Source organism: Thermobia domestica, chromosome 9 (assembly GCF_964235325.1).
Source record: "Thermobia domestica chromosome 9, izTheDome1.hap1.1, whole genome shotgun sequence".
Taxonomy (NCBI): Eukaryota; Metazoa; Arthropoda; class Insecta; order Zygentoma; family Lepismatidae; genus Thermobia; species Thermobia domestica.
The window spans coordinates 209380886-209406012 of record NC_137462.1 but is presented as its reverse complement, the minus strand read 5'-3'; the positions used below and the strand labels follow the sequence as shown (position 1 = coordinate 209406012).

The 25127-nt window shown below is 35.3% G+C and overlaps 1 protein-coding gene across 1 annotated transcript; it reads right to left on the bottom strand.

Moving 5' to 3' along the window:
* Positions 1-7164: 7164 nt before the first annotated feature.
* Positions 7165-12180, bottom strand: LOC145661138 (uncharacterized). Its single transcript, XM_081726588.1, has one exon. The coding sequence runs from the start codon at positions 12178-12180 to the stop codon at positions 7165-7167; it is 5016 nt and encodes a 1671-aa protein (XP_081582714.1).
* Between the last annotated feature and the right edge of the window lie 12947 nt (positions 12181-25127).

The window sequence follows — 25127 nt, the reverse complement described above, 5'->3', positions numbered from 1 at the left end:
TTTAGGCTTATCAACGGCTCAAGCAGCTCGGCTTACAGCTCATTCACTAACGAGCTGAGCCTGCTTGAGCTCTTGGATCAGTTGAACCGAACGGAGGAAATGGCTGATTCCAATCGAGCCGATGGCTCACCCCAAGCGAGCTGGCTTCAGCCATCGGCTCAGTTGAACCGAGCCGAATTAAGGTCGTTATAAAAATCCCTTCTCGTCTTGTTATCGAAAGAAGACTAAATGCGACCAGTGTTCCCTCTCGTGAGCAACACAAAAAGTATTAAACATTACTGCTTACATTTCTCATAGCTTTCGCTTTGCAGTCTAATCATGCCATGCTTTTAAAACCAGTTAATACGAGCTGAAAGAGCAAGTCATTTATCAAACTTGACTCGAAACTCGAGTTCATAAACAATGACCCGGCTCAGAACTCGTAGCTCGACTCGTGTCCATCCTTAACGGTGATGAGTCATTTTGACTTTTTGTCGATTACAGCGCCATCTATCGCAACGAAAAAAGTGTTCAATACAAAAGTTACGTATTTTTTTCACGGAGAATCAGAATATGCAATAAAAATGGGGGGAGTTATTTAAGATTTCTACGTTGACGCCCCTCCGCCTCCGGAGGGTGGGGGCAGGGGGTCGATTGTGACATCATTGGATGTCCCCCTTCAAGACGAACAACTTTTTAAAAAATCCGATTTGTAGTTTTCCAGATATTTTCAAAAACAGTTTTAAATGCCTCACCCGGTATATATAAATATAATATGCTTCCATTGTCAGTTATTATCTTCAAGTTGTTTAAAAATCAAATGAGATTTTTAATTTAACGTCCTACAGGTATGTCCTTTACATTATCCACAGCTAAAGGAAACTGATAACTAATGCATACTGTATGAATTCCACAAACGTACATGACTTCGGATCAAATCAGGGATTCTTCGCACTGGAGGTAAATGCTGTTTCACTGAATCATTTGCCGCAATTCGAGATATTTAAGTATTGTTGTGAGAAGCTGTGATATGAATACGAGGATATTTCCAAAAGTTCCCGGTCCGCCCCTGAATTATCGCACCGCTCGTAATAAGCCGTTCATTACCTGTAGTGTCATGTATAGTACAAATAATGTATGTTTCCTGGAATAGTGTACTTTAATCTTATTTACAGTAGATTCTAATAGTATGTCTTCGAGCGGATAATAATTAATTTAGCAAAATATTTGGGATATGTCTATCAGCTTTGTTGTGGGTTCGATTACCATATTCTGTTGCTTACTGAAAACCATCATCTCAGACGAAGTACTAATCAACTTTGAATGTATGAAGCATTACCAATGATTTTGTGACGTACTTTGTTTCTGTACGTTATTATTGTCTTCTAAGTCGTAATGGAATGGCACGTCGTTCGTATCACTTAAAAAAGACTTGGTAAAGAAAAAATAAATTGAAAAACCTGAATAGTAATGAAGGGCCGGAAAGCATATTATCGATCTGCAAATACATTTTCAGCTGAGATGGGTAGTAACCATATGTGAGCTTTCCAACCTTTCAGTACCACTATTGCGAAAGCCACACAGGACGAAACTGACCCGCATTAGTGATGAGCAAATGCAAGACCAAGACCGGGTGGTCTTGGTCTTGCACTGGAACCCTTGGTCTTGGTCTTGCAAGTCTAGCTTTTAAGAAATCTTATGCTTTTTGTAATTAAATTTTAGTCTGGATAATAATTCTACAATGCGCCAATAGCAACGGAAATACAATGTATGTTTCTAAATGTAATATAGTTTACTTTCGTGCAAGTATGATGATAGTGTCAACCAGTGGCGGAGATTGGACGTTAAAAGTGGGGGGGGGGGGACAAGGCATGATCTGTTCCTATAGCTTTCTTAACTCTACGGGAAGCAAATAGCCAATACGTACTCACGCAACGACAAATATTACATGGCATCTTTTTTCTATGAACCAGTAACACATACAAAAACTTTACATTTCCAAATGAAACTATATACATTACGGGGTCACTTCAAAAAAGTGAGGGGCAACTGCCCCCTCTTGCCCCCCGAATCGCAGCCCCTGGTGTCAACATAGGCGGTGACCTTTATTTTTTAATGGGTGCTCACGCTTCACTACTTGTAAGATAAATCACGTTTCGTAATCTTTTTATATTTTTATATTAATATTCCACTGGATCCCAAACGGGGAGGCTATCCCTGAGACGCGTGAAAGAAAATCAAGACAGTATAGATTACTGAAATACCATAACTTGCAAAATCATTTTTACATTCTAAAGGCACCAGATTTTTTTTCTTTTCAACAACGATAAGCTAATCTGTGTATTGAACAAACTTCCAATTAAATATTGAGATTTTGTTTTATTGATTCCAATGTGTACTCTGTCTATTGGTAGAAATATGGACATTACGCAAAAGTGATGAAAAAAATGGAGGCTTTCGAAACGTGGGCATGGAGAAAAAAAGAAGAGAATTAGCTGAGTTGAACGGAAAACGAATGATGTGTTAGAAATAGTAGCAGAAGGGGGAAAAAGAATTTTAGATGTAATAAAGAGGAGGAAGAGAAACTGGTTCGGACATCGGCTGAAGAGGAACTGTATTATGAGAAACGTGCTAGAGGGTATGGTGGAAGGAAAGAGAGGGAGAGGGCGAAGGAGACTAATTGAAGGAAGTTATTAAAACATAAAATTGCTACGTCAAGATGATGATACTAGCTAAGGACCACCGTATATCGAAGCTTCTCCGCATATAAAATCAAGCTTGCGGTCACATGCACTAAGTTCTTGTCAATGTCATGAAAATGTTATTTCGGTATTAATCTTATGGGCACACATTAAAAACTTCCAACCGATGCTTAAGCCTCGGAGCCAAGGTCATACCCATGTAGTCGGCACCAATGCTGTACGGAATTACCGATGTTCAATACTACATTTCTCTTTAGTTTTGGAAGAACAACACTAATATGCTTTCAAATGAAATGAAATATCTAGTTTAATGTCTCAAGATTATGCACCGAGGCTAAGGGAAATGGTGGAATGAAGAAGGTCAGAGGAAATGGTAAAACCCCGAGAAAATCCACGCACACGGTGTTTGTCCACCAAAAAAGCTTACATGGAGCAAGATGACACTTGTGTGTGGCTTGACAACGAGTAATAACTACAGAAAACGCGAACCGATTAAAAAAAAAAATACTGTAGCTGTATGCTGCAAGGGCAGATCGACTCACACGGATTGCTCTTCTTTTTCTGTCTTCTTCTCTTCCTCATTGTAAGCCTCTCCTATTATCTGCGAAAACGTAAGATTTAGCAACTCTTCTTCATTTGTCCTTTCTTCGACGTCTTCTTGTAACCATTTTTTAATTTTTTTCAATATAGACGGACGCTTCCTATTTCTCTTGTGTTATCATTCTATTACCTCCATTTTCTGATATTTCTAAGTTCTTTATATTTCTCTTCTTCTTCACCTTCATTTTCTTTTTCTTCTGCAATTTGAATTTCATTAACTGCATCTCTCTCTTCTCTTCTTTGGCACTGGTGATCATTTCTTCTTCTGCTCTTTTAATTTCATTAATTACAACTCTTCTTCCTGAGGAATTGCATCTGTTGATAATCTTACTTCTTCCTTGTGTTTCTTTCTTCTTCCTTTCATCATCTTCTTTATGGACTCCTTCCTTCCTCTCATGATGATCATCTATCCCGATTACATCATCTATTTCCCTTAGAAGAACTTGCGTCTCTTTATTTGGTACGTCATCTTCTTCTGTCATTAATAAAGACCGTAATCTCTTTTAATAATTCTTGTGTACTCTTGTTTTCCATTTTATTCCCTACATGTATAAGTAATTGAAAAATGATATTTTCCTATATATATTTATATGTAACTATACACGATATATAAGTATTGTGTAAAACGAAATATATAAATTTAAGAAAAGGATATAAGGACTTTAAAAGAATATATAAGTATGTAAAAAAGAGGATATATATATATATATATATATATATATATATATATATATATATATATATATATATATTTAAATAAGGAATAATAATATCAATAAGGATAAGGATAACGAATATACACATATCTTTGTTTATTTGTATTCAACCTAAAAATAAAAAAGAAATGCATTTCGTTACTTACAACCATATTCCAAATAAATATAAACAGTATATATATATATATATATATATATATATATATATATATATATATATATATATAGAGAGAGAGAGAGAGAGAGAGAGAGAGAGATTTCAATTCGTTATACAGAAAGACAGAAATTTCAAGGAAACAAAAAGCATACCTTTTAAGTAGTTAAATGAGTTTTTACCTTTTTTCGTATTCCACGGGAGTGAAACAAATGTATGTTCACTGTTTGCTTCAAGTGTGTTGTCTAATGTACAAATGTTCTGTACGTGAGTTTTATACTTATTCTTTCAGTTTCAGCGACCACGAAAAATATGTATTTGACACTAATATCGTCCGTTTTACAGTAAGGAGCATATTTGTGGGACGTTAATCTGAAAGATTTCATCTCTCACACACTCTTACGAGGGTACGATGTCTGAATGATTGCGAAAACTATCACTTAACTCAGTATGATCTTATTCCGTACCAAATACGAAAACTCAATTTTGAGGTCCGTTCAAACTTCAACGCCCCTTAGATGATGTGTTAATGAGTTCGAAGTTTCATTACTGAACACAACGGCCCCGAAAACTATGGATTTGGTACTAATATCGATCATTTTAAATTATTTTTACATGTATCGGTACACCCCTGGGGGACCCCCTACTTCAACCCCATTAGATGATGTGTTAATGAGTTCGAAGTATCATCACTGAACACAACCAGAGTTGGCGTGGGTCAATGAAAACTTGACCCACCAACCTCTGTGACCCACTCTGACCCACCACTCTCATCCACTGTGATCTACTCTGATCCACAGCCTCTACTGAGTAAAGAGTTTACACTTGTAATAAAACAAGACTGTGAAATTGTCACTGATCGGAGTTTGAATTTCTAGTCAATCGCTCAAGCACCACTCTGTTACAATAACGGTGGATCTGACCTTTACGATATAAAATGGTAAAGTGTTAATCAGTGAGGAAATTAAAACAGTTCGAAGTGGGGGAAAATTAGTGTGTGCCTAAAATATACTTGTACTAAGAGAGTATTCTTGCAAGTGTTAATTTCTGAACGCATTCCAAAAGAAACTTTTATTCGCAGGAAAATACCCCTGTACAATATGGAAAAGGTTATTGTTTCTCAGTTCACAGTATTTATCTTACAAAAGACTTTAAAAATTAGTTTTTCATAGTGTATAAAGGTGCTCGGGTACCCTATGTGAGAGCATCTCCATAAAGTATGCTCATAATTGTAATTTGTGTAATCACTAAAACACTATGTTAAATTTCAGTTACAAATATGCATATTTGCAATTATTATTCAAAGTAGTTTACCTAAAGCAAAGAATAGACTTACTAAAAATTAGGTACAAAGTTAAATAACACAAATAAGCCATTAGTAATACAAGTATACATTTTCCATAACTCGTAATTTTCCATCTAAAAACACATCTGAAATCCGGTTTATTTCCTGTTGGTAACTTTTTCGTGGTAAATCATCCGCAGCGGAATGATGTCCATCCTTTAGCCAAGAAATAACTAGCTCGTGTACATTGAGCGTGTCTAGCGGTGGGCCATTAATATTGATGAACAAGTTAGACAATGTTTGAGCACTTAGTCTATTTCTAATATCAGTTATCTGAAATCCCCGTTCGCATTCTGTCGTGGAAATTGATAATACTTCTACCCGATTTATGCAAATCCTCATCGACAATCTGCTTGTTAGACTTAGGTCTGATAACGATTGTTTGGTCAGGTTTGAAATACTCAGCAAGAAGTATCATCTCCCTATCACCATACAACATCTTTTCCCTATCGACCATGTCAGTTGGCAATGTCGACTGATGGAGAACAGAAACTTCATCTACCACGCCTTTGATAGGGAATCTTGTGAATAAATTATCAATTAAAGCCTAATAAACTGATGATTTCTTATTTGTTTATAAATTTAATTTTTGTAATTACACATGAAGGTTTGATACCATTAGCAAGTTCCCTCCCCCGTCTAGAAAGCGAAAGGGAACGAGGTTCCTGGAAAGTGTTCAGAGGTGAATGGGAACTTCCCTCCTTCTTCAACTTCAATTACCACACTGCTGTTTGCCATGTGCCAAATTGCGATGAATTTCAATTAAATTATCATAGTATAATTATTTCCTTGTTGAATTATCAATACTTTTCAGTGGAAAAAAGGATGAAATTTCAAAGTTCCAAATCAAAGTAAGTAGACCAACGTAAAGGGAAAAAGGTGTAAAATTTTCCATACAATTATGCGTACAATCCAAACTTAAAATTTCCGTGTAATTAGGCCTAAGCTTACAGTATAAATTTTATGCCTATTTTTCTCACAACTTTATGGGTTGATTGCCCTGTGTTGTAAGCGCTCCATATAATAAACATAAGCTTCAACAATTATTATAGTAGAAAGCCAAGTACTGTATTTTTTGTTTCTGATTTTTTTCCTATATAACATTGATCGTTTTCGATCCTTTTTACAAACCAACTCACTACCGATTTTCCATATGTAGAAAGTGCCCCCTCCCTTCCATAAAGAATATTTTTTTAAAAAAATGTTAGGATATTTATTTTCAATAAAGAGTTAATACACTGAATTTCAGCTCCGCAAGTTTAACGGCTTGCGAGATACTAATTTTTTTTCGCAAAAATTCGGATTCTCATTACCTCCTTAGGATATTATGCATTATAATGAAAGCAATATAACATCCCAATTTGGAAAAAAAGGCATAACTATTGTTCGTGGACTGTATTATTTTGAACACAAAGTTTGTTGCACAATATACTATTTATTATATTGTAAACACACAACTAAATACACTAATTGCTATACATAAGCAACTACACACTATGCAGTCACACACGCCACGTTAACACTTATAAAAAACTATAAATTATCCAGTGTTGCCAAATACAAAACAAAAGAATAATGAAATGCGGCCGAACATACCGCCCACCTTGAAATATCATTTCAACAGTACATATTATTCTACACAGTACCCTACAATACACATTCTACATATTATTCTTCATTAAATGGAAGAGGAGAAATTTTTACAATTGGTCGTTTGAAGACACCTTTGCTAGTTTTAATAGTAACAGTACTAACAATATTATCTACACCAGGATGAACAGCAACTACTCTTGCTAAATTCCAATGTTGAGGAGATGTCTTATCTTCCTTCACTAACACTAAATCATTGACCTTGATATTAGCATGTTTACACCACCACTTTGGCCTTTGTTGCAGCCGAGACAAATATTCTGTTTGCCAACGGTTCCAAAAATGTTGGACCAATCTTTGAGTTAATTGCCAGCGTGACAAATGATTGATTTTTAATTCACACAAATTTGGTTCAGGTATTGCTACTAATGCATCGTGAATTAAAAAATGACCAGGAGTTAATACCTGATAGTCATTAGGATCAGAAGATAGAGCAGTTAATGGTCTAGAATTTAAACAGGCTTCAATCTGACACAAAACTGTATACATTTCTTCAAATGTGAGTATAGTGTTACCAACTACACGTCTCAAGTGGTACTTGACAGACTTTACACCAGCTTCCCATATGCCTCCAAAGTGAGGTGAGGATGGTGGATTAAAATGCCAATTTATAGATTGCATACTGAGGTAATTACATACAGACTCTTTTGAATCACCATTCGTTACAAGTTTCAGTAAGGATTTTAATTCTCTGTTTGCACCTATGAAATTTGAACCACAATCACTGTAAATATCAGTAGGTTTTCCCCTTCTAGCTATAAAACGTTTCAAAGCTGCAATAAATGACTCTGTTGAAGCATCACTTACCAATTCTAAATGGATTGCTTTGACACTGAAACAAATGAAGAGTGCTACATAACCTTTGAACAATTTTGAATTTCGACTTTTTATATTTTTTAACATTAGTGGACCTGCATAATCTAAACCGCAATGCAAAAATGGACGAGTTGGTGTTACTCTACCAACAGGAAGTTGACCCATTAATTGAGAGGCTGTTACACCTGACTGTTTGTGACATGTTACACAACTTTTTACAATTTCCCTTACAAAGTCACGACCACCAATAATCCAAAACTTTTGTTGCAAAACAGATAAAAGTAACTGTGAACCTGCATGAAGATGCTTTATATGTTCAGATTTTACAAGAAGTTCTGTAATTCTAGCATGTTTTGGAAGTAAGATAGGATATTTGAAATCATATGTTACACTAGCATTTTGCAAGCGACCTCCAACTCTCATGACATCATTTTCATCAAGAAATGGATTTAAACACAATAGTTTGCTATTATAAGGCAAAGGTTTTTTCATACGTAAGTATTTTATCTCAAGTGGATATTCTGATTCTTGAGCTTGTTTTATCCAATGCATTAATGCATTTGACAACTCCTTTGTAGTTAATGGTCCACTACATCTTAACTCCTGTTTACTTTTGCTATTCCTAATAAATCTTTTACACCAAGCAGTAACACGAACTAACCTAGATAATGATGAAAATTTATCTACTATTGTACAGTCAACCTTAATGTGCATGTTAACAGTTGAAGACTTTTGCTCACATAGAACAGAATCTAAATTTTTGCAATTAATATTTACAATAGGTAACTCTGATTCCATCAACCACTTTGGCCCATTCCACCATATTGAATAAGACTCTAATTGTGACGGATTCAAACCACGAGAACTACAATCAGCTGGGTTGTCTTTGCTCGATGTGTGCGCCCATTTAATAAAAATTGATTGTTGAATCTCAGATACTCGGTTAGCCACAAATGTTTTCCATTTACTCGGACATGAAGAAAGCCATGCTAACACAATAGTAGAATCTGTGTAACAGACAACCTGTTCAAACTTGATTAACATTGCCTTAATGACCGTATTGACTAATCTACATAACAATACTGCAGCACACAATTCTAACCTAGGTATTGATATTCGCTTTATAGGGGCAACTTTGGTCTTTGCAGCAATCAGGTATACTTGTACATTTCCAGATGTATCTATACAACGTATATATGCTACTGCAGCATACGCCTTTTCACTAGCATCTGAGAACCCAATTAGATCATATTTCACAATATTTTCAGAAGAAATACACCTTTTGATCTTAATCTGTCTCAACAATGGCAATTCTTGACAATATGCTTCCCACGAGCGAGCAATATCATTCGGAAGTACGTCATCCCATTCAATTTTTAATTTCCATAATGATTGTAGCAACAATTTTGCAACAATGGATACTGGAGATAACCAACCAAGCGGATCATACAATTTTGCAGTGGGAACAACAACAGAAAATGAAAATGAATCACTTGATGGATTCCACTGTATACCTAAAGCTTTTACATTCTCATCTTCATTAAAACAAATTAACGACTGAGTTTCTCTTAAGTGAGAAGGTATACTATTTAGCACATTCATGTCGTTAGTAGACCATTTTCTTAATTCGAAACCACCTTTGTGTAATAATGCTGTTAATTCTGAGTACAATACCATTGCCTCACTACTATCAGCTGCACCTGAAACTAAATTATCAACAAAGAAATCATTCATGACTAATTCTGCAGCTCTGGGATAACAATGACCTTCATCTACAGCTAACTGTTGCAAACACTTTACAGCCAGATATGGAGCCGAACTGGTTCCATAAGTAACAGTTAACAATCTAAAATCACTAATAGGTTGGTCAACTGTTTCTCTCCACACTATTCTCTGGTAATCAGAATCAGTTTGATCTACCTTAACTTGTCTGTACATTTTTGCTATATCAGCACACAATGCAATTGGATGAGTTCTGAACCTTAATATTAATGGGATAATATCATCTTGTAATTTTGGACCTACCATTAAGTTGTCATTGAGAGATACTCCACTGCTAGTTTTAGCACTACCATCAAATACAACTCGCAATTTAGTGGTAGAACTACTTTCATTTAAGACACAATGATGCGGCAGATAATAAGATTCAGATACAAGCTTATCAAGTTCTACATCAGGAATTTTTTCCATGTGACCTAAGTCTAAGTACTCCTTCATGAAATCACAATATTGTTTACATAAATCAGGATCTTTCTGTAACTTACGTTCCATCTGGCATAATCGCTTTACTGCTGTGTCCCGTGATACCCCTAGAGGCTCAACATTTTCTTTAAAAGGCAATTTTACAATGTATTTACCATCAACATCACGTTTATAAGTTTCAGCAAAATACTGCTCACATTTTTGCTCTTCAACGGATAAATGTTGTACAGTTGGCAACTCCTCTACTTCCCAGAATCTTTGCAATGTTTTATTGAGATCAACAGAAACAAAATATGACTGAACACTTGATGTGTTATTCGTTAAGTTAATCTGACCACACAATACCCAACCTAACACCGTTTCAATGGCAGACGGAGCTCCATCCGTACCTACGTGTCTCCCACTGAGCAACAATAATGGGAAAACATCAGCACCTAACAACACATCAATAGGGCCGCTTTTATTAAACTGTGGATCTGCTAAGTTTACTTGTTTTACAATTTCCCAATTACCTATATTTTGAATAGTTACTCTGGGTAAGTTACTTGTGATTCTTGGGACTACTATTGCTTTAGTATGAATATTATTATCACTGTACAATGACTGAAAACACAAATCAACTATTGCATGAGAATTTCCAACGTTAGAACCAGTAACACCTGATATGCTCATGTTTATTTTCTCTTTGTTTATGCGTAATTTCTGGACGCAGCGTTCAGTTACAAACGATAATTCACTACCACAGTCGATAGGAGCACGAAATTGTATCAACTTATTTGCATTATCTTTGATATTTATGACAGCGGTGGACAACAACACCTGAGAAATTAGTTTTTGATTTATAGAATGAGAACAATTTACTTGATCTACTTTATCCTTCTTTTCAAAATGCAATAAAGTATGATGTTTTTTGTTGCAAGTGTGGCAACCCTGCTTCACATTACACTTATTTACGGAACAATTTAAGGTCAAACAATTGAAACAAAGCGAATTCTTTTTCACAAAACTATGCCTATCATTCACTGACATATTTATGAACTTTTGACACTTATATAGCTTGTGGTTATTTTTACACATGATACATGACACAATTGGACTTGAATGATGCACTAACGTGTTGCCTTTTTTGTTTGTTTTTAAAGCAGACGTGTCTGCCGGTGACCTTGCACTCACTGCAGCTAACGCTTTGGCACGTTGTAATATGAACTCTTTCAGCTGGTCGAAAGTTGGTTGTTCGTTTTTCTTCAATGAAAGCTCCCATTGTTTTCTGGTGTTCTTATCTAGCTTCTCACCCACATGGTAAATTAAAATCACATCCCAATGTTCCACTGGAAGGCCCAAGGATTTAAGTTCACACACACACTGAACACTATTGTCAACCAATCTTCGTAACTCACCTGATGACTCATTCTTCACAGCTGTTTGAGTAATCAACTTGCTCAAAATATGATTCGCTAGCTCCCTCACATCTTCATATCTTGATTTAAGTAACTCCCATGCTACTTTATAGTTATCATCAGATATGGAAATAGACTGCAACAATACAGCAGGTTCCCCTGAGACAGCTGTCTTCAAATACTGCAGCTTTTGAGCATTTCCTAACCGATTGTTATTATGAACAGCAGCAACAAATAAGTCACGAAACGATAGCCAATCTTGCACTCTACCACAAAATGTAGGGAGTTCTAAGTCTGGCAATTTCACATCTGTGCACTGTTTATTAGATGTATTTACCTGTTCAGTATTAGGTGACTGCATATTGTACAAAATTTCTAAGACAGAGTGCAACCTATTTTGCACTTCATTAAATTCTCCGTCATATTTTGCAAACCCACTTTCACCACCCACAGAAATGAACTTTGTAATGAGCTCTGTGCAATCGCCATGTAATTGCGTAGCACGTTCGGTGTACAGCTTAATACTGAAGTTAGGCTTGTCTTTATTCTCGTTCACTTTATGTATTAACCTTGTCACTTCACGTTTAAGTACAGTTTTCTTACCTATGAGTTCTTCCATTGTTATAATTCTGCACCACTTTGACAATGCACTACAAAATGAAGATACTGCGCCACAAGTTCGCAAACCACGCACATGCACAACTGGAACAAAATCCGGTCGGTAAGGACCACTTTAATGTTCGTGGACTGTATTATTTTGAACACAAAGTTTGTTGCACAATATACTATTTATTATATTGTAAACACACAACTAAATACACTAATTGCTATACATAAGCAACTACACACTATGCAGTCACACACGCCACGTTAACACTTATAAAAAACTATAAATTATCCAGTGTTGCCAAATACAAAACAAAAGAATAATGAAATGCGGCCGAACAACTATATATATATATATATATATATATATATATATATATATATATATATATATATATATATATATATATATATATATATATATATATATATATATATATATATATATATCCTTCAGACCTGAATTTTTTTAAGCTTGAAAAAAATTATTTGTTGTGGTTTTTAAACGCATTGGGGTCTTCTGATGCCATTTTGCTTGAAATTTTGTTTTTGTTACCCATAGTTCTCCAGATATTTTATGTGCACAAATGTGTACATCTGGACTCCACTGTCATATACATTTTTAGTTTTTATATAGCATTGGTGTCCCGTTGTACACATTTGTGTACATTAAATATTTAGAAGGCTATCGGTCACACTGATATTTTTTAAAAATAAATAACCGGTGAATCTTCCTCAGTTTCATGTTCAGATAAATCGAAATCAGGAATGTCACCTTTCTCCAACATATCTAAAATTTTCTCCGTGGAGAGAGATGGGCTGCTACCAGATGGTTTATCCATGATTCTAATTCGTGTACACACTACCTCAATGTACCATATAATTTATAAGAAAATGTTGGTCTCATGTCGTTGATATAAGTCCGATCGAAGCTAAAACAAACCAATTCTTACTAATATTATCACCCAAAAACAAATACTCAATGAGCTTTCATTGATAACGCATCTGTTCATTACGATCCTCTTGGGCACAATTGTGTACATTATATTTCAACAACAAATAAAGTTATAACGAATTGCTTGTCATATTTGTAATTTTACCACAAAAGATAACAGATATTCACAAACACACGCAAGCACTTCAAAAAGATAGTTCAGAAACGAGAAACTTCTAATTATTGTAATAAAATCGACGAGGTAGTATCTGTTGATAAAACTGCAACACCACAGACTATTTACAATACTTTTATCACATACTACTCACTAGAGCGCAGCAGCTACTTGTATAACAGTGAAGCAAAGCTACACAAATGTAAACAATCGGCCTGTTTGCCCACAACAATGCATTAAGTAGAATTAATGCAATAGAAATTTAATGTACACAATTGTGACCGCCAGGTCTGAATGGGATATACACTGGCGCAAATCCCGGGGGGACGAGGGGGGCATGTCTTCCCCAATCTTGGACCTGGGGGGGGACTGTCCCCCCAATAATCTGATTTAAAAAGTGCTTTTTCGGATAAGTGTCATGATTTGTTTCTCCGACTGCCCCAAAGGAATGTAAGATGAAATTCATTTCTCTTGGCTTTTCCATTTAAAAAAAAAAAAATCATATTCTGTAGTATTTCAAACTGAACTTCGTGCTGTAGTGAGTTTAGTAGTCTCATCAATATGTATTAATTCCACTTCCGCTTCTTGGGCACAAATTGCAATAAATGCCAGAGGAGGATATGCCCCTCTCCTCATGCTGGAAAGTTGTCTCAGCTGTAGGTACGGGCACAAATTTCGGGGAAATGGGGAGACATGTCCCCCCCAACATTGGAACTGGAGGCTCTCCCAATAATCCGATTTGAAAAGTGCTTTTTGCAGATAATTGTGATGAGTTGTGTCCGACTGCCACAAAGGAAAGTGAGATGAAATTTGTTTCTCTTGGCTTTTCCATTTTTAATGAAAATGAAGGCGTGCGTGCGTGACGTAACCTGATATGAAATCTTATCTCCTCCTCTCCCCTAGGCCCTAGCACACGAAGAGTATATAGACTATCCAATGTCAGTAGAACCCGTCTTTTCAGTAAATGCGCATTTAATCTATTTGTAGTATCAGCCTAGGCATCTACTCATGCTTCTAACTAAGCCAAGCTAACTAACTCTATAGGCTATGAAACCCGGAGGTTCAATGCCGGTTCACAAAAGCTCTCCACTGACTTCTATTCTTAGCCAACTGGATCCAGTTTCTACCATGTATTCCTATCTCTGCGAGATCCATCTTAATATTGTCTTTCTACCTGTGCCTAGGTCTTCTTAATGGTCGTTTTCCGATTGGTCTTACCGCTAACACTTTGAAAGCGTTCCTATTTTCTTCCATCCTGGCTACATGTCCTGCCCACCTAAGCCTCCTAGACTTGATGACCTTAACAATGTTTGGTAAGCCGTATAATTTACGTAGTTCGTCGTTATGAAGTTTCCACCATTCCCCATTCCCGTTCCTCTTGGTCCGAATATTTCTCTCGGGATCTTGTTCTCAAATACTTTCAGTCTATGCTCTGCACTCAGTAAGCGACCATGTTTCGAAACCATACAGAACAACAGGTATGATTATCGTTTTATACATTTAAGCTTCAAATCCCTCAACAGAATTCGCGACGACAAGAGGTTTTGAACTGAATAATAACACGAATTCCCTGTTTTTAGTCGACATTTAATTTCTTCGTGAATATGATTTTCGTCTGTTAATATTGATCCTAGATATTTGAAAGTATCCACTTTATCAAAAGTATTATTTAATATTTTAACACATACATAATTTGCCGTATTACGGTCCCGACGCACTTCCATGTATTTAGCTTTCTCTGCATTTACTTCTAAACCCATGTCCATGCAAGCGCGTCTAATAAGACCTCTGCATTTCTTTCTATTTTCTCCTATCATCCCCTACTAAATTTACATAATCAGCGTACGCATAACCTGGTGAACACCGTTCAGCTCTAGGCCCTGGTTGCTATCTTTGATTTTCCTTATAGCGTTTTCCAGGACAAAGTTGAATAATAATGGCGACGACGCATCTTCTTGTTTCAAGCCATTCTTAACGTGAAAGCTCGTGGCCAAAAATTTTCCTACCCGGACTTTACTTTGGGATTCATTTGAACATGCCTTAATTGATCTAATTAGCTTTTTCGGTATTCCAAATTCTGTAAGAACGTTGTACAATGTTTCTCTCCTAACCGAGTTATAAGTCTTTCTAAAATCAATAAATAGTTGATGTACCGGACTACTGTATTCCCGTTTGTGTTTGAGTATTTGGCGGATGGTAAATATTTGGTCGATAGTTGATCGATTTCGTCTAAATCCACACTGATAATCTCCAAAAGTTTCATCTGCGTATGGGGTCAATCTTGTTAATAGAATGTTTGAAAGGATTTTATAGTATGTTAAAAGAAGAGAGATGCCTCGATAATTATTACAGTCAGTTTTGTCACCTTTCTTGTGGATTGGAACAATGTTTGATTCTTCCCACTCTTGTGGCAATTCTTCCTTGTTGTAGATAAGGAGAATGAGTTTGTGTATCTTGTTCCACAATTTTTTGCCTCCAGCTAAAATTAACTCAGCCGGAATTTCGTTTACACCCGAGATTTGTGTTTCTTTAATTTCTTTATAGCGATTTTTACTTCTATTCGATTGGGTTCTGGAATATATGGTTCTGCGGTGTGTATCTTCCTTCCTCCACGCACATTAGTTTTTGGCTGCGTGTTAAGCAAATCGTCAAAGAAATCTTTCCATCTATTTAAAATGCTATCTGTATCAGTGAGAACTGTTCCATCAGCTTTCTTTCATATATAAGAACGAGGTTGATAGCCTTTCTTAAATTCGTTGATCCCTTTATACATGTCCCGAATGTTTTTATTTTTACTATTATCTTTAAGTTCCTAAATTTTAGCTTTCAAAATATCGCGTTTCTTTGTTCTAAAAGTTTTGGAAGTTCCTCGCCTGATGTCTACGAAATTTTGTGTAGTTATTTCATTCGGATTTTGTAGCCAACGTAATTTTGCCTGTTTTCTCTTCTCTGCTAGTTCGAACCATGGTTTGTTCCTACGTATTTCCGCGTGTCCCAATTTTTCTTTTGAGAGAGGATGTTTCGTAAGCAAGGAAAAGAATTCAATTGCTGGAATATTTTTCTCTATAATCTTAAGATTACATCTGTTAAGTAAAGAGTATGACATGCGTCAGATTTCTGAAACGATTCCTGTAATGTTATTGAGATTATAATCATTTTGTTCAAAGAGTATTGTTGCGTCATACATAATTGATATTCTTTCTTCATAGTTTTGGGGAAGTCGTCATTTATATTATTATATTACTATAAAACAATTTTAACGTGGATCTTTGTGGATGCCTAATTAGAAACATACCAATTAAAAATATGCATGTATTCAGATTTCAGAATGTTTTCACGGCAGTGATTTGTAATACTGATATGTACTACTACTTCATCTACATCACCTAATATATAATATACTCTACAACAGTTGATCCGATTCATCTACCGTAATATGAGTTTCATCTCCCTTATCTAGAATAAGCCTCAAATCTGCCCACCTTCCAATGTTTAAGACAACCAATGGCGTATTTAGGATTTTCTTTCGAGGGCTATGCCCAACACAAGGAAGGAAGTGAGCAATTGCCCACCTGAGTTTGAGAATTAAATATATTTTAATTTATTCATAAATTGAAGTTATAATGGCAAGAGTTACAGATCGATAAGTCCTATATGATATGATACAAAAATTTAGAAGTGAATCTAGCCCTTTATTCTATTCATACAAGAAAAAGAAAGCATCCTCTTGGCCGTCCTAATTTCCCGGGCTAATTATTCCCCCGTTTTGATTTTCTTTAATTCAAACATTTCCTTCTTTTAAAAATAACTAAACGATATAATTGTTCCTTTGTTATAATAACTAAAGTCCTGTCATGTTGATATCCGCGGATGTTGGTGTGGGACACTAATTTCGCTTATCAACTCCTCTTAGTTTTGGTGTTACTGATGACGGCCAACTTGAATCACAACTGACAACGGTCGATAAAGTATGATAGGCGAAATGAAAGTAGTAACGTCAAGAAAAAGAAACAGAAAAATAGAAAGGATGACAGAAAGAACAATTAAGGACGCAGTTCTTACATGGAATGAAATTTGACAAATACAGTATTATTTCTGAATAAAAAGCATAAGAAAATGAAAAGTCAATGACATTCTTAGAAATGGTAAGAAGGATTATTGTTGTACGTGGAATGCGTAAAACTAACAAATTATTTCGAGAGGAGAATGAGCCTGATAGCCTCCTAAATACGCTACTAAAGACAATTCTGCTCCCCTGATCCTTCACAGCATTGTTTTTCAACTTCATAAATATTAAATATTTTGAATATATATATACATACATATATATATATATTTATCCCGATACCGATGGAACGACCATACATTGGCGATTTGCATTCCATTAGGCGACCTGGTCGATCAGGCGACACTATATGGTCGTCCAGTGGGAAACCGTGTTAGACGGTCTCCTCTCACCACCACTAGTGCGTAGAAATCAACTTTGAAAATTGACGTTGGTGGTCCCAACGGTGCTGAGATAACTTTTTCTTGTATAACTGTAGTTCAGGGTTTCATCGGCAGGTGCGCGACAGTCGTGAGCGTATAGCTTGTCGAGCGTATAGTTCTATATACATCAAGGCGCGTTGGACCACCGGAAGTTCTCATTTCGCAGTTGGCAGCTGTGCTCACCATTGGCTCGTGCATGCACTTTGTTCTGTTTGCAGATTTATCGCGGTTTCGGAAGCTAGAAGAAACAACATGAATGAAGGAATCAAACAATGATTAAAAAGTAACTGAAAAAACTGACAGAATATTTTATATAGTAATATACAAGACGATAAGAAAAAGTTACAATGTTTTTTAGCTTGTACATAGAATACATGTGACTATCTACAAATAATTATTATAATACGTTGTTTCAACTATTATCATACATATTAACCGTGTGGGATGTCAAATACTTTTACAAGCAGTGTTGGGCGTCTTTGGGCCACTTTCACATAATAAAAGCCGCAAGTTACTGGCAGAAGTTTAAAAATGTTTTATATCCATTTACAAGAAAATTGTCAATCGTTTTATACTAGTTCCCTTAAACCTCGGACCTGTTTCCAGCAGAGCCATAGCAAGAAGGGGACGCGCGGGGCGGTCGTCCCAGGTGCTGATGGCTAGAAAGCGCCGAACGAGCAAAAAGAAAGAAAAAGTGCTAGAAATCATTAAAAAAGTATTGATGCCCTATTAAATCAATGTTGTTGTCGGTTTTGATACAATTTGATACAACTGTAACACTCCGACTTTGATAAAATTTGGCAGTTAGTTACCACACATAAAATACACGAATACGTGTTTTTTTTTCTTTTATAATTTTCTGTGGAGGAGAAACAATTATTGAGGACCAAAGCCCATATCCAATATTTCGGAAGTTGACGCCCGAACGCAGTATGAAGTGGACCGAAGTGAATGATATTGTACCTAGTAGATGTAAAATGAGGGAATACTTGTTTCGTATTTTCCTGAAACAAAAAATAAATGGGTGGGGCAAAGACCCTTCCACATATTTGATTACGAAATATGAAAAGTGCTAATGAGTATACTTTCGAAGTGCCTAAATTACATAGAGAACGGAACGAAAGGATGTTAAGAAACGATACACAAAAATAAGCTAACCCGTGTTTTGTAGTTTGTGCGGAAAAACTGTGTGGATGCCAATGTCCTCTCCTAAAAAAGTACATAATAAAGCAGAAGCGCAGGAAGGAGTGGACCGAAGGGAATGAAATTATACATAGATCTTGTATATGTAAAATAAGGCAATACGTGTTTCGCAAGTAGCTAGGGGGCGCTAACTTCAGTCTTTGAATTTGAACTTTTGAGGGCAGAAACACGAAACACTCGAAATTCACTGTATTGATTCCTACTTTTAGGTCATCTATCTATTGCTAAAATTTCACTATTTTCACACTCGTTTTTTTTCTACATATAGCGTATTTTATAGTATTTCGGGGTGCGCCTTTAACCCTTACAGTGTTTTCCCCATAAATAAAAGCACGTGCCGATTTTTTTGCTGTTTACTGTTCGATATGCAAATTTGAAACAAATCAGTACGGGACACTTGGGAAACACGAATTGCTTTATTTTACATATACAATATCTACATACAATTTCATTCGCTTCGGTCCACTTCTTCTTGCGCTTCTGCTGTAATATTTACTTTCTTCGGAGGTGCCTTGGCCCAACACTATTTTTCCGCAGAAACTAAAAACACGTGTTTGCTTTTTTTTTTTTTTTTTGCCTATTGTCCTTACACAAAGTGTTGTAGTAATTCTCATTATCATTTAGGCACTTCTAATATATACTTATTCGCACTTTTGATATTTTGTAATCAAAGGTTTGGAAAGGTCTGTGCCCCACCCACCTATTTTATGTTTTTTTTCTTTTTTAAGAAAATACGAAATACGTATTTCTTCGTTTTAATTCTACGGTATCTATGCATAATTTCATTTACTTCGGTCCACTTCTTCTTGCTTTTCGAGCGCCAACTTTCAAAATTCTGGGTTGGGGCTTCTTTCCGTAAAAAGAAAATACGTATTCATTTATTTCATGTGTAATATCTACCTGCCAAATTTGATCAAAATCGGAGTGTTACACTTGGGAATTGTTACATGTTAGTACTTAAAGAAATTTATTGCTGTATATGATTTTTAATGACGATGTGATATATATATAAGGTGCTAAGTAATGATGTACTCAAGAGCGTTTTCAAAATCAGAAACAATCAAAGTCTGAGTCTAAAATACGTTGGTGGTGATGAGTTTGCTTATTTAATCATGTTTTTCTACCCAATCGGATTAATATTTCTTGAGAATGAAGATACAAAAATGAAAGGAGTGAAGAGACACGAGAGAATATGCAAGTTGCTGTTTGCGTGGGAATATTAAAAAATATAAGTAAACAAGAGGAACAATAACACTTTCGAACTTCAAGCAGTTGTAAAAAAGGAGTCAGCGAATTTTCTCTTTTCCATAGACTGATCATTACCAGTGTATTTTTTTTTTTTTTTATTCCTTTGATAGGCTATATGAAATGCTTCCAATCTGAAGGAATTTGTGTGAATCATTTCTCCATCAACCACTTGTATCGCCAGGATATTTTCTTTTGTGCATACGTATCTAGTTTTGTGGTTTTTCTATCAGCACACATACCAAACGTATACACATATATATGTGTGTATGTGTATTAGTGTATTTTTAATATGTTAATTAATAATAAGCAACCTTAAATTCAGAACTTCTATTGATTAAGAGATTAAGTAATTACTATTATTTCAAAATGTTGTAGCGAACTATATTTTGGATTTGAAATACAACATTAAACACATTCTTTAGCTCCATAGATCAATATTGAGAAATTCGCAAAAGAAGGCTCCTTCTAAGTGTCCATTACATTTCACAAAATATTTTTTTGTCGTAAAAGAATTGAAATTAAAATCCCATTTGCTTACAGAATAAAATTACAAAAGCTTACAATTATTACTGGAAATTCTATAGTTCATTTCGAACATTTTAAAAGTACATAGTTTCTACTGTACTGAAATATCATTTCTTACCGATAGTATGAAATATTGCAAATAGTTGTACTGTAAGTTTCCATAACTGTTCTCCAAATGGATTTATATAGAACCAAAGGGAGTTTTGTCAAGTTTAACAAAAATTCCAAAATAAACCTCTTGAAAGCAGCTCTTATTTGTAAAAGAATACATAATGATCGCTTTTGGTTGTTGTAATGCCCTTTTAAGCAGCTTAATAAAAATTCAGTGTAGCATAATAACAAAAGCTGCTTTTCTTATGTAAAAAAAGAAAAAAGAAAGAAAGAAAAAGAAAAGAAAAGAAAGAAAGAAAGCTTGGTAAGGTGTCTGTACTGGGTGCCGAATTCTACTTCACTCCGGGCGCCGAAATCTCTATTTACGGCTCTGGTTGACGGTATTTAAAAAAAAAAAAAAAAAAAAACTCTGTTGGCATGTAAAAAGTTCGAGCGGAGTGCCTATAAAACGGAATACCGGCGCCATTCATGGTGTAAGGCATGCTTTAACAATGAGAAAGGCAAATAACTTTAAAACGTCGGCACAATCAAGCCCTTAAATGAGATACGAACTTCCTTTTCTGAACATTTGTTATCTCTAGGTTGAAATTGGTAAGAGTAATTTTAATGTTTCATTGTTGGGTAAAGACAGGAAGATTGTGCTGATATATTTACTGGTACAGTCAACTGCTTTCGAGCTTCTTTAAAAGTACGAGTAATTTCATGTGTTTAGGTACAACTCTTCCTCGTTGTTCAATCACTCATTTTCCTCCTTAATTATTATTATTATTATTATTTTTTTTGTTTTTGGCTTGGGTTAAAATAATTGAAGTAAATGATGTAAGATGGTTCTCAAAATAATTTAGTGCAAACATTACTACATAATTATTGGTCAAATAATTAAGTTCTATTACTGACGGTTTTATTCAAAGTAACTTATAATCTTTCATACGGTGTGTAAATTGAAGAAACTGTTTCTAATAAGAAAGTAATTTATCAATACTTGTATTTTCACTTCCAGTATGTCTTTGTGATAATGTTTGTGACATTTTACATGTTACAAGCTTTGCTTACTTAATATACATTAATATCATCAAAGAGCAAATCAGAATGTTTTAATTTAGAAAGTTGAACATTCACATGGGTCAGTGGGTCAAGATTTGTGAGCGGGTCAGTGGGTCGTGGTGTGCAGGACGTGACCCACTGCTACCTACCAATCACCGTGACCCATTCTGACTCACCGACACACTCAAACCGACTGACTCACTCTATTCAGTCCATAGTAGACAGCATCTTCTGAACACTGGTGAATGTGCCTGTTTCACTTTCAAGGCATCTATTTTATTCATTTTTCATTTTTTCTATTTACTTATCTGAGATGAGTATATCTATGTGAAAAAAGAACTTCAGGTATTTTGGATATTGATATTTGTAACTGTTGTAACAGCAATAGGACTTACTACTTGGCTTTCAAGATACAGCCTTTGAGTTTTTAGAGGAACTAACTACTGAAAAAAATACATTTTTGAATCACCTGTAATACATGAATTATTACATAAAAGCGAATGTAACTAAATGTGAGTGAGTGATGATCACGGACAAATGGCAAAGCCAAATGAAATGAATTTTGGTAGATAGTTAGACCCTAATCTCAACTGGGATGATATATCGCTTTTATTATAATACATGTACTAAAGGGGGAGAGGAGGTCCAAGTTTTTTCAAAAAATTGAGTATCTCACAAGTCGTTCAACTTAGGGAGTGAAATTCAGTATATTAACTCTTTATTAAAAATAAGCAGAACGTGTTTTAGCAGTTTTTTAAATTTCTCTTCTATGGGGGAGACTTTCTATATATGGGAAATTGGTAGTGGGTTGATCTGTAAAACTAATCAAAAACGATCGATATTAGTTGAGAAAAAATTAAGAAACAATTATTAATTGAGACACAAAAAATACAGTCTCAATTAATTAGAAAGCAGTGGTATCATATATCCACTACTTTCTAATATAATAATTTTTGAATCTTATGTTTATTATATGGATCCTTCACAGCACAAGGCACTGAAGCTATAAGGTTGCGAGAAATATATATATATATATATATATATACAATTTGTACTGTAAGTTTAATTACATGGACGTCTTAAGTTTTCACTGTATACTTAATTATATGGAAAACCTTACATTTTTTATCACATTTACTGTGGTCCACTATACCTTGATTTAAGACTTTCAAATTTCATTCTATTTTCCACTGAAAAGTATCTGTAATTCAGCAAGGAAATAATTATATATAATACTTCAAATTCATTGTAATTTTACCCACGACAAACACTTTACCATTTTATATTGTAAAGGTCAGATCCACCTTATTGTAACAGAGCGGTGCTTGAGCGATTAACCGTAGAAATTCAAACTCCGATTAGTGATAATTTCACAGCATTGTATAATTGCAAGTGTGAATTCTTTAGTCAGTGGACAGGAAGACGTGGATCATGGGTTAAAGTTGATTACGATGGGTTTTGATGGGTAGTGGGCCAGAGTGCGTCACGTTAGGAAGTGGGACATATTGGGTCACGGTTTGTTGAAGTGGGTCATGGTGGATGGTGGATCACAGTGAGTCATAGTCATGATGGGTGGTGGGTCAATGGGTTGTGGGTCAATATTTCATTGACATACATCATCTGAACAGTGATCAGAAATAACGAATTGAAGCAAGCATCATTCCTTCTGATCACTGTTCAGACATTTTCTCCTTTATATATTTTCCTTGGAACAACGTAAACATGATAGTGTAAATTAATACTTGAAGGCTTTGAAGGTTGCCATTACTTTTTCAAGCTTGACGTATTATAAGAAAATTAACAATGCACTGTAGTGCCTTTCTTTGCTAAACAAACGCATGCTTAATTAGATGCGTAACCGTGGTCTCAATTAATGCGGATAATCAACACTATTGCATTGCTGTCACTACTGGAAATGAGATTTCTTTATAGATTAATTGGTATTTTAGACTTCAAGACTTTTACTTGCCTCCTGATGTGACACTCGTCAATGAGCACGTAAGGTTGTAATTAAAAATGAGACTGAATTAAATTGTTCATTGCGAAGTAACAGCCTGAAAAAGATTTAATTTAAAGAGGGCGAGTGTCAAAAAAAAAAAAAAAAAAAAAAAAGTAGATTTTGTTGCGGAGGATGATAGGTAAATATAAAAGTTCATAGTAAAACTATACGTATAAGGGTAAAATTTTTAAGGGATGACAATAGTTTCAAGAAGCAAAGAAATATGAAGTTTGTTTACAGGGTGTCCAAAAAGTCCCGTATCATAGATGAAAGCACATTTGTTCAATGTGCCCTCTGTTGAATTCTACCCATGTTTTGAAGCGGAATGGTAAAGAATGAAAATGGGGGGGGGGGAATTTGGACAAATTGCTTCCCTTATATATCCTTTATTTTCGTGCAAGATGAGCCCCGTCGGGAATCTATACGCTGAATTACAACATAGATTAACCGTACTGCCAGAAAGCGTAGTTCATCGAACTCAAAGTAAGCCTCGGGCTCCTTGACGATCAATACAGTTTGGCTGAAATCTAGTGTTCAAGTAGTTTAGTATGAGCAAGACGTGGTGTGCTAGGGCACCAACTTGCATGAACCATGCTTTCTTTATATATTCTACTAACAAAGTGCAATATTCTTATCCATGTTCAAGAAATGACCATCTTATCCTCCTGTCCTCCCTTCTTTTCCAAATACCGTATTTACGCAATCCTAAAACGCACATTTTAAATTATTTTTCAACCCCAAAATTGAGGTGTATCTTGCATTCGAGTTTGCAAGTTTAGGCCTACATTTTGCACTGTCAGTAAGGCCCAATTTACAGCAGAAAACGATTGAGTTTTGACGGAGATAGTTAATCTCGTTAGTCATGATTCTGTGAAGAATGTGTACTAGGAATACCCACATTTTGCGAAAAATGGGAAATTGTTTTATCCGGAAATTTGAAACAAAATGGAAGACGAAAAATTTTCATTGTGTTTTCACATGTTTATTTATCTTTTTCATTCTTAAAAGTCAATGCCGAGTAGTTTTTTTTTGTCTCACATTTGAGGACGTTTTAGACTCGCGTAAATACGATATCTAAAATGTCCTGCAATCCGCTTTAATTAAAACCTACGCTTGAAACTGCTAAACTTTTATTCTTATGAACTTTTAGTTGAGATGCATATTAACAACAATTTTTCCTATGGCCATGGACTTTCACCCCAACGAAACTATGTTGGGAACCTCGGAAACACT

What these genes read in the sequence shown, in the direction of transcription:
- LOC145661138 (XM_081726588.1), bottom strand. Translation starts at nt 12,180, where the DNA reads ATGGAAGAACTCATAGGTAAGAAAACTGTACTTAAACGTGAAGTGACA.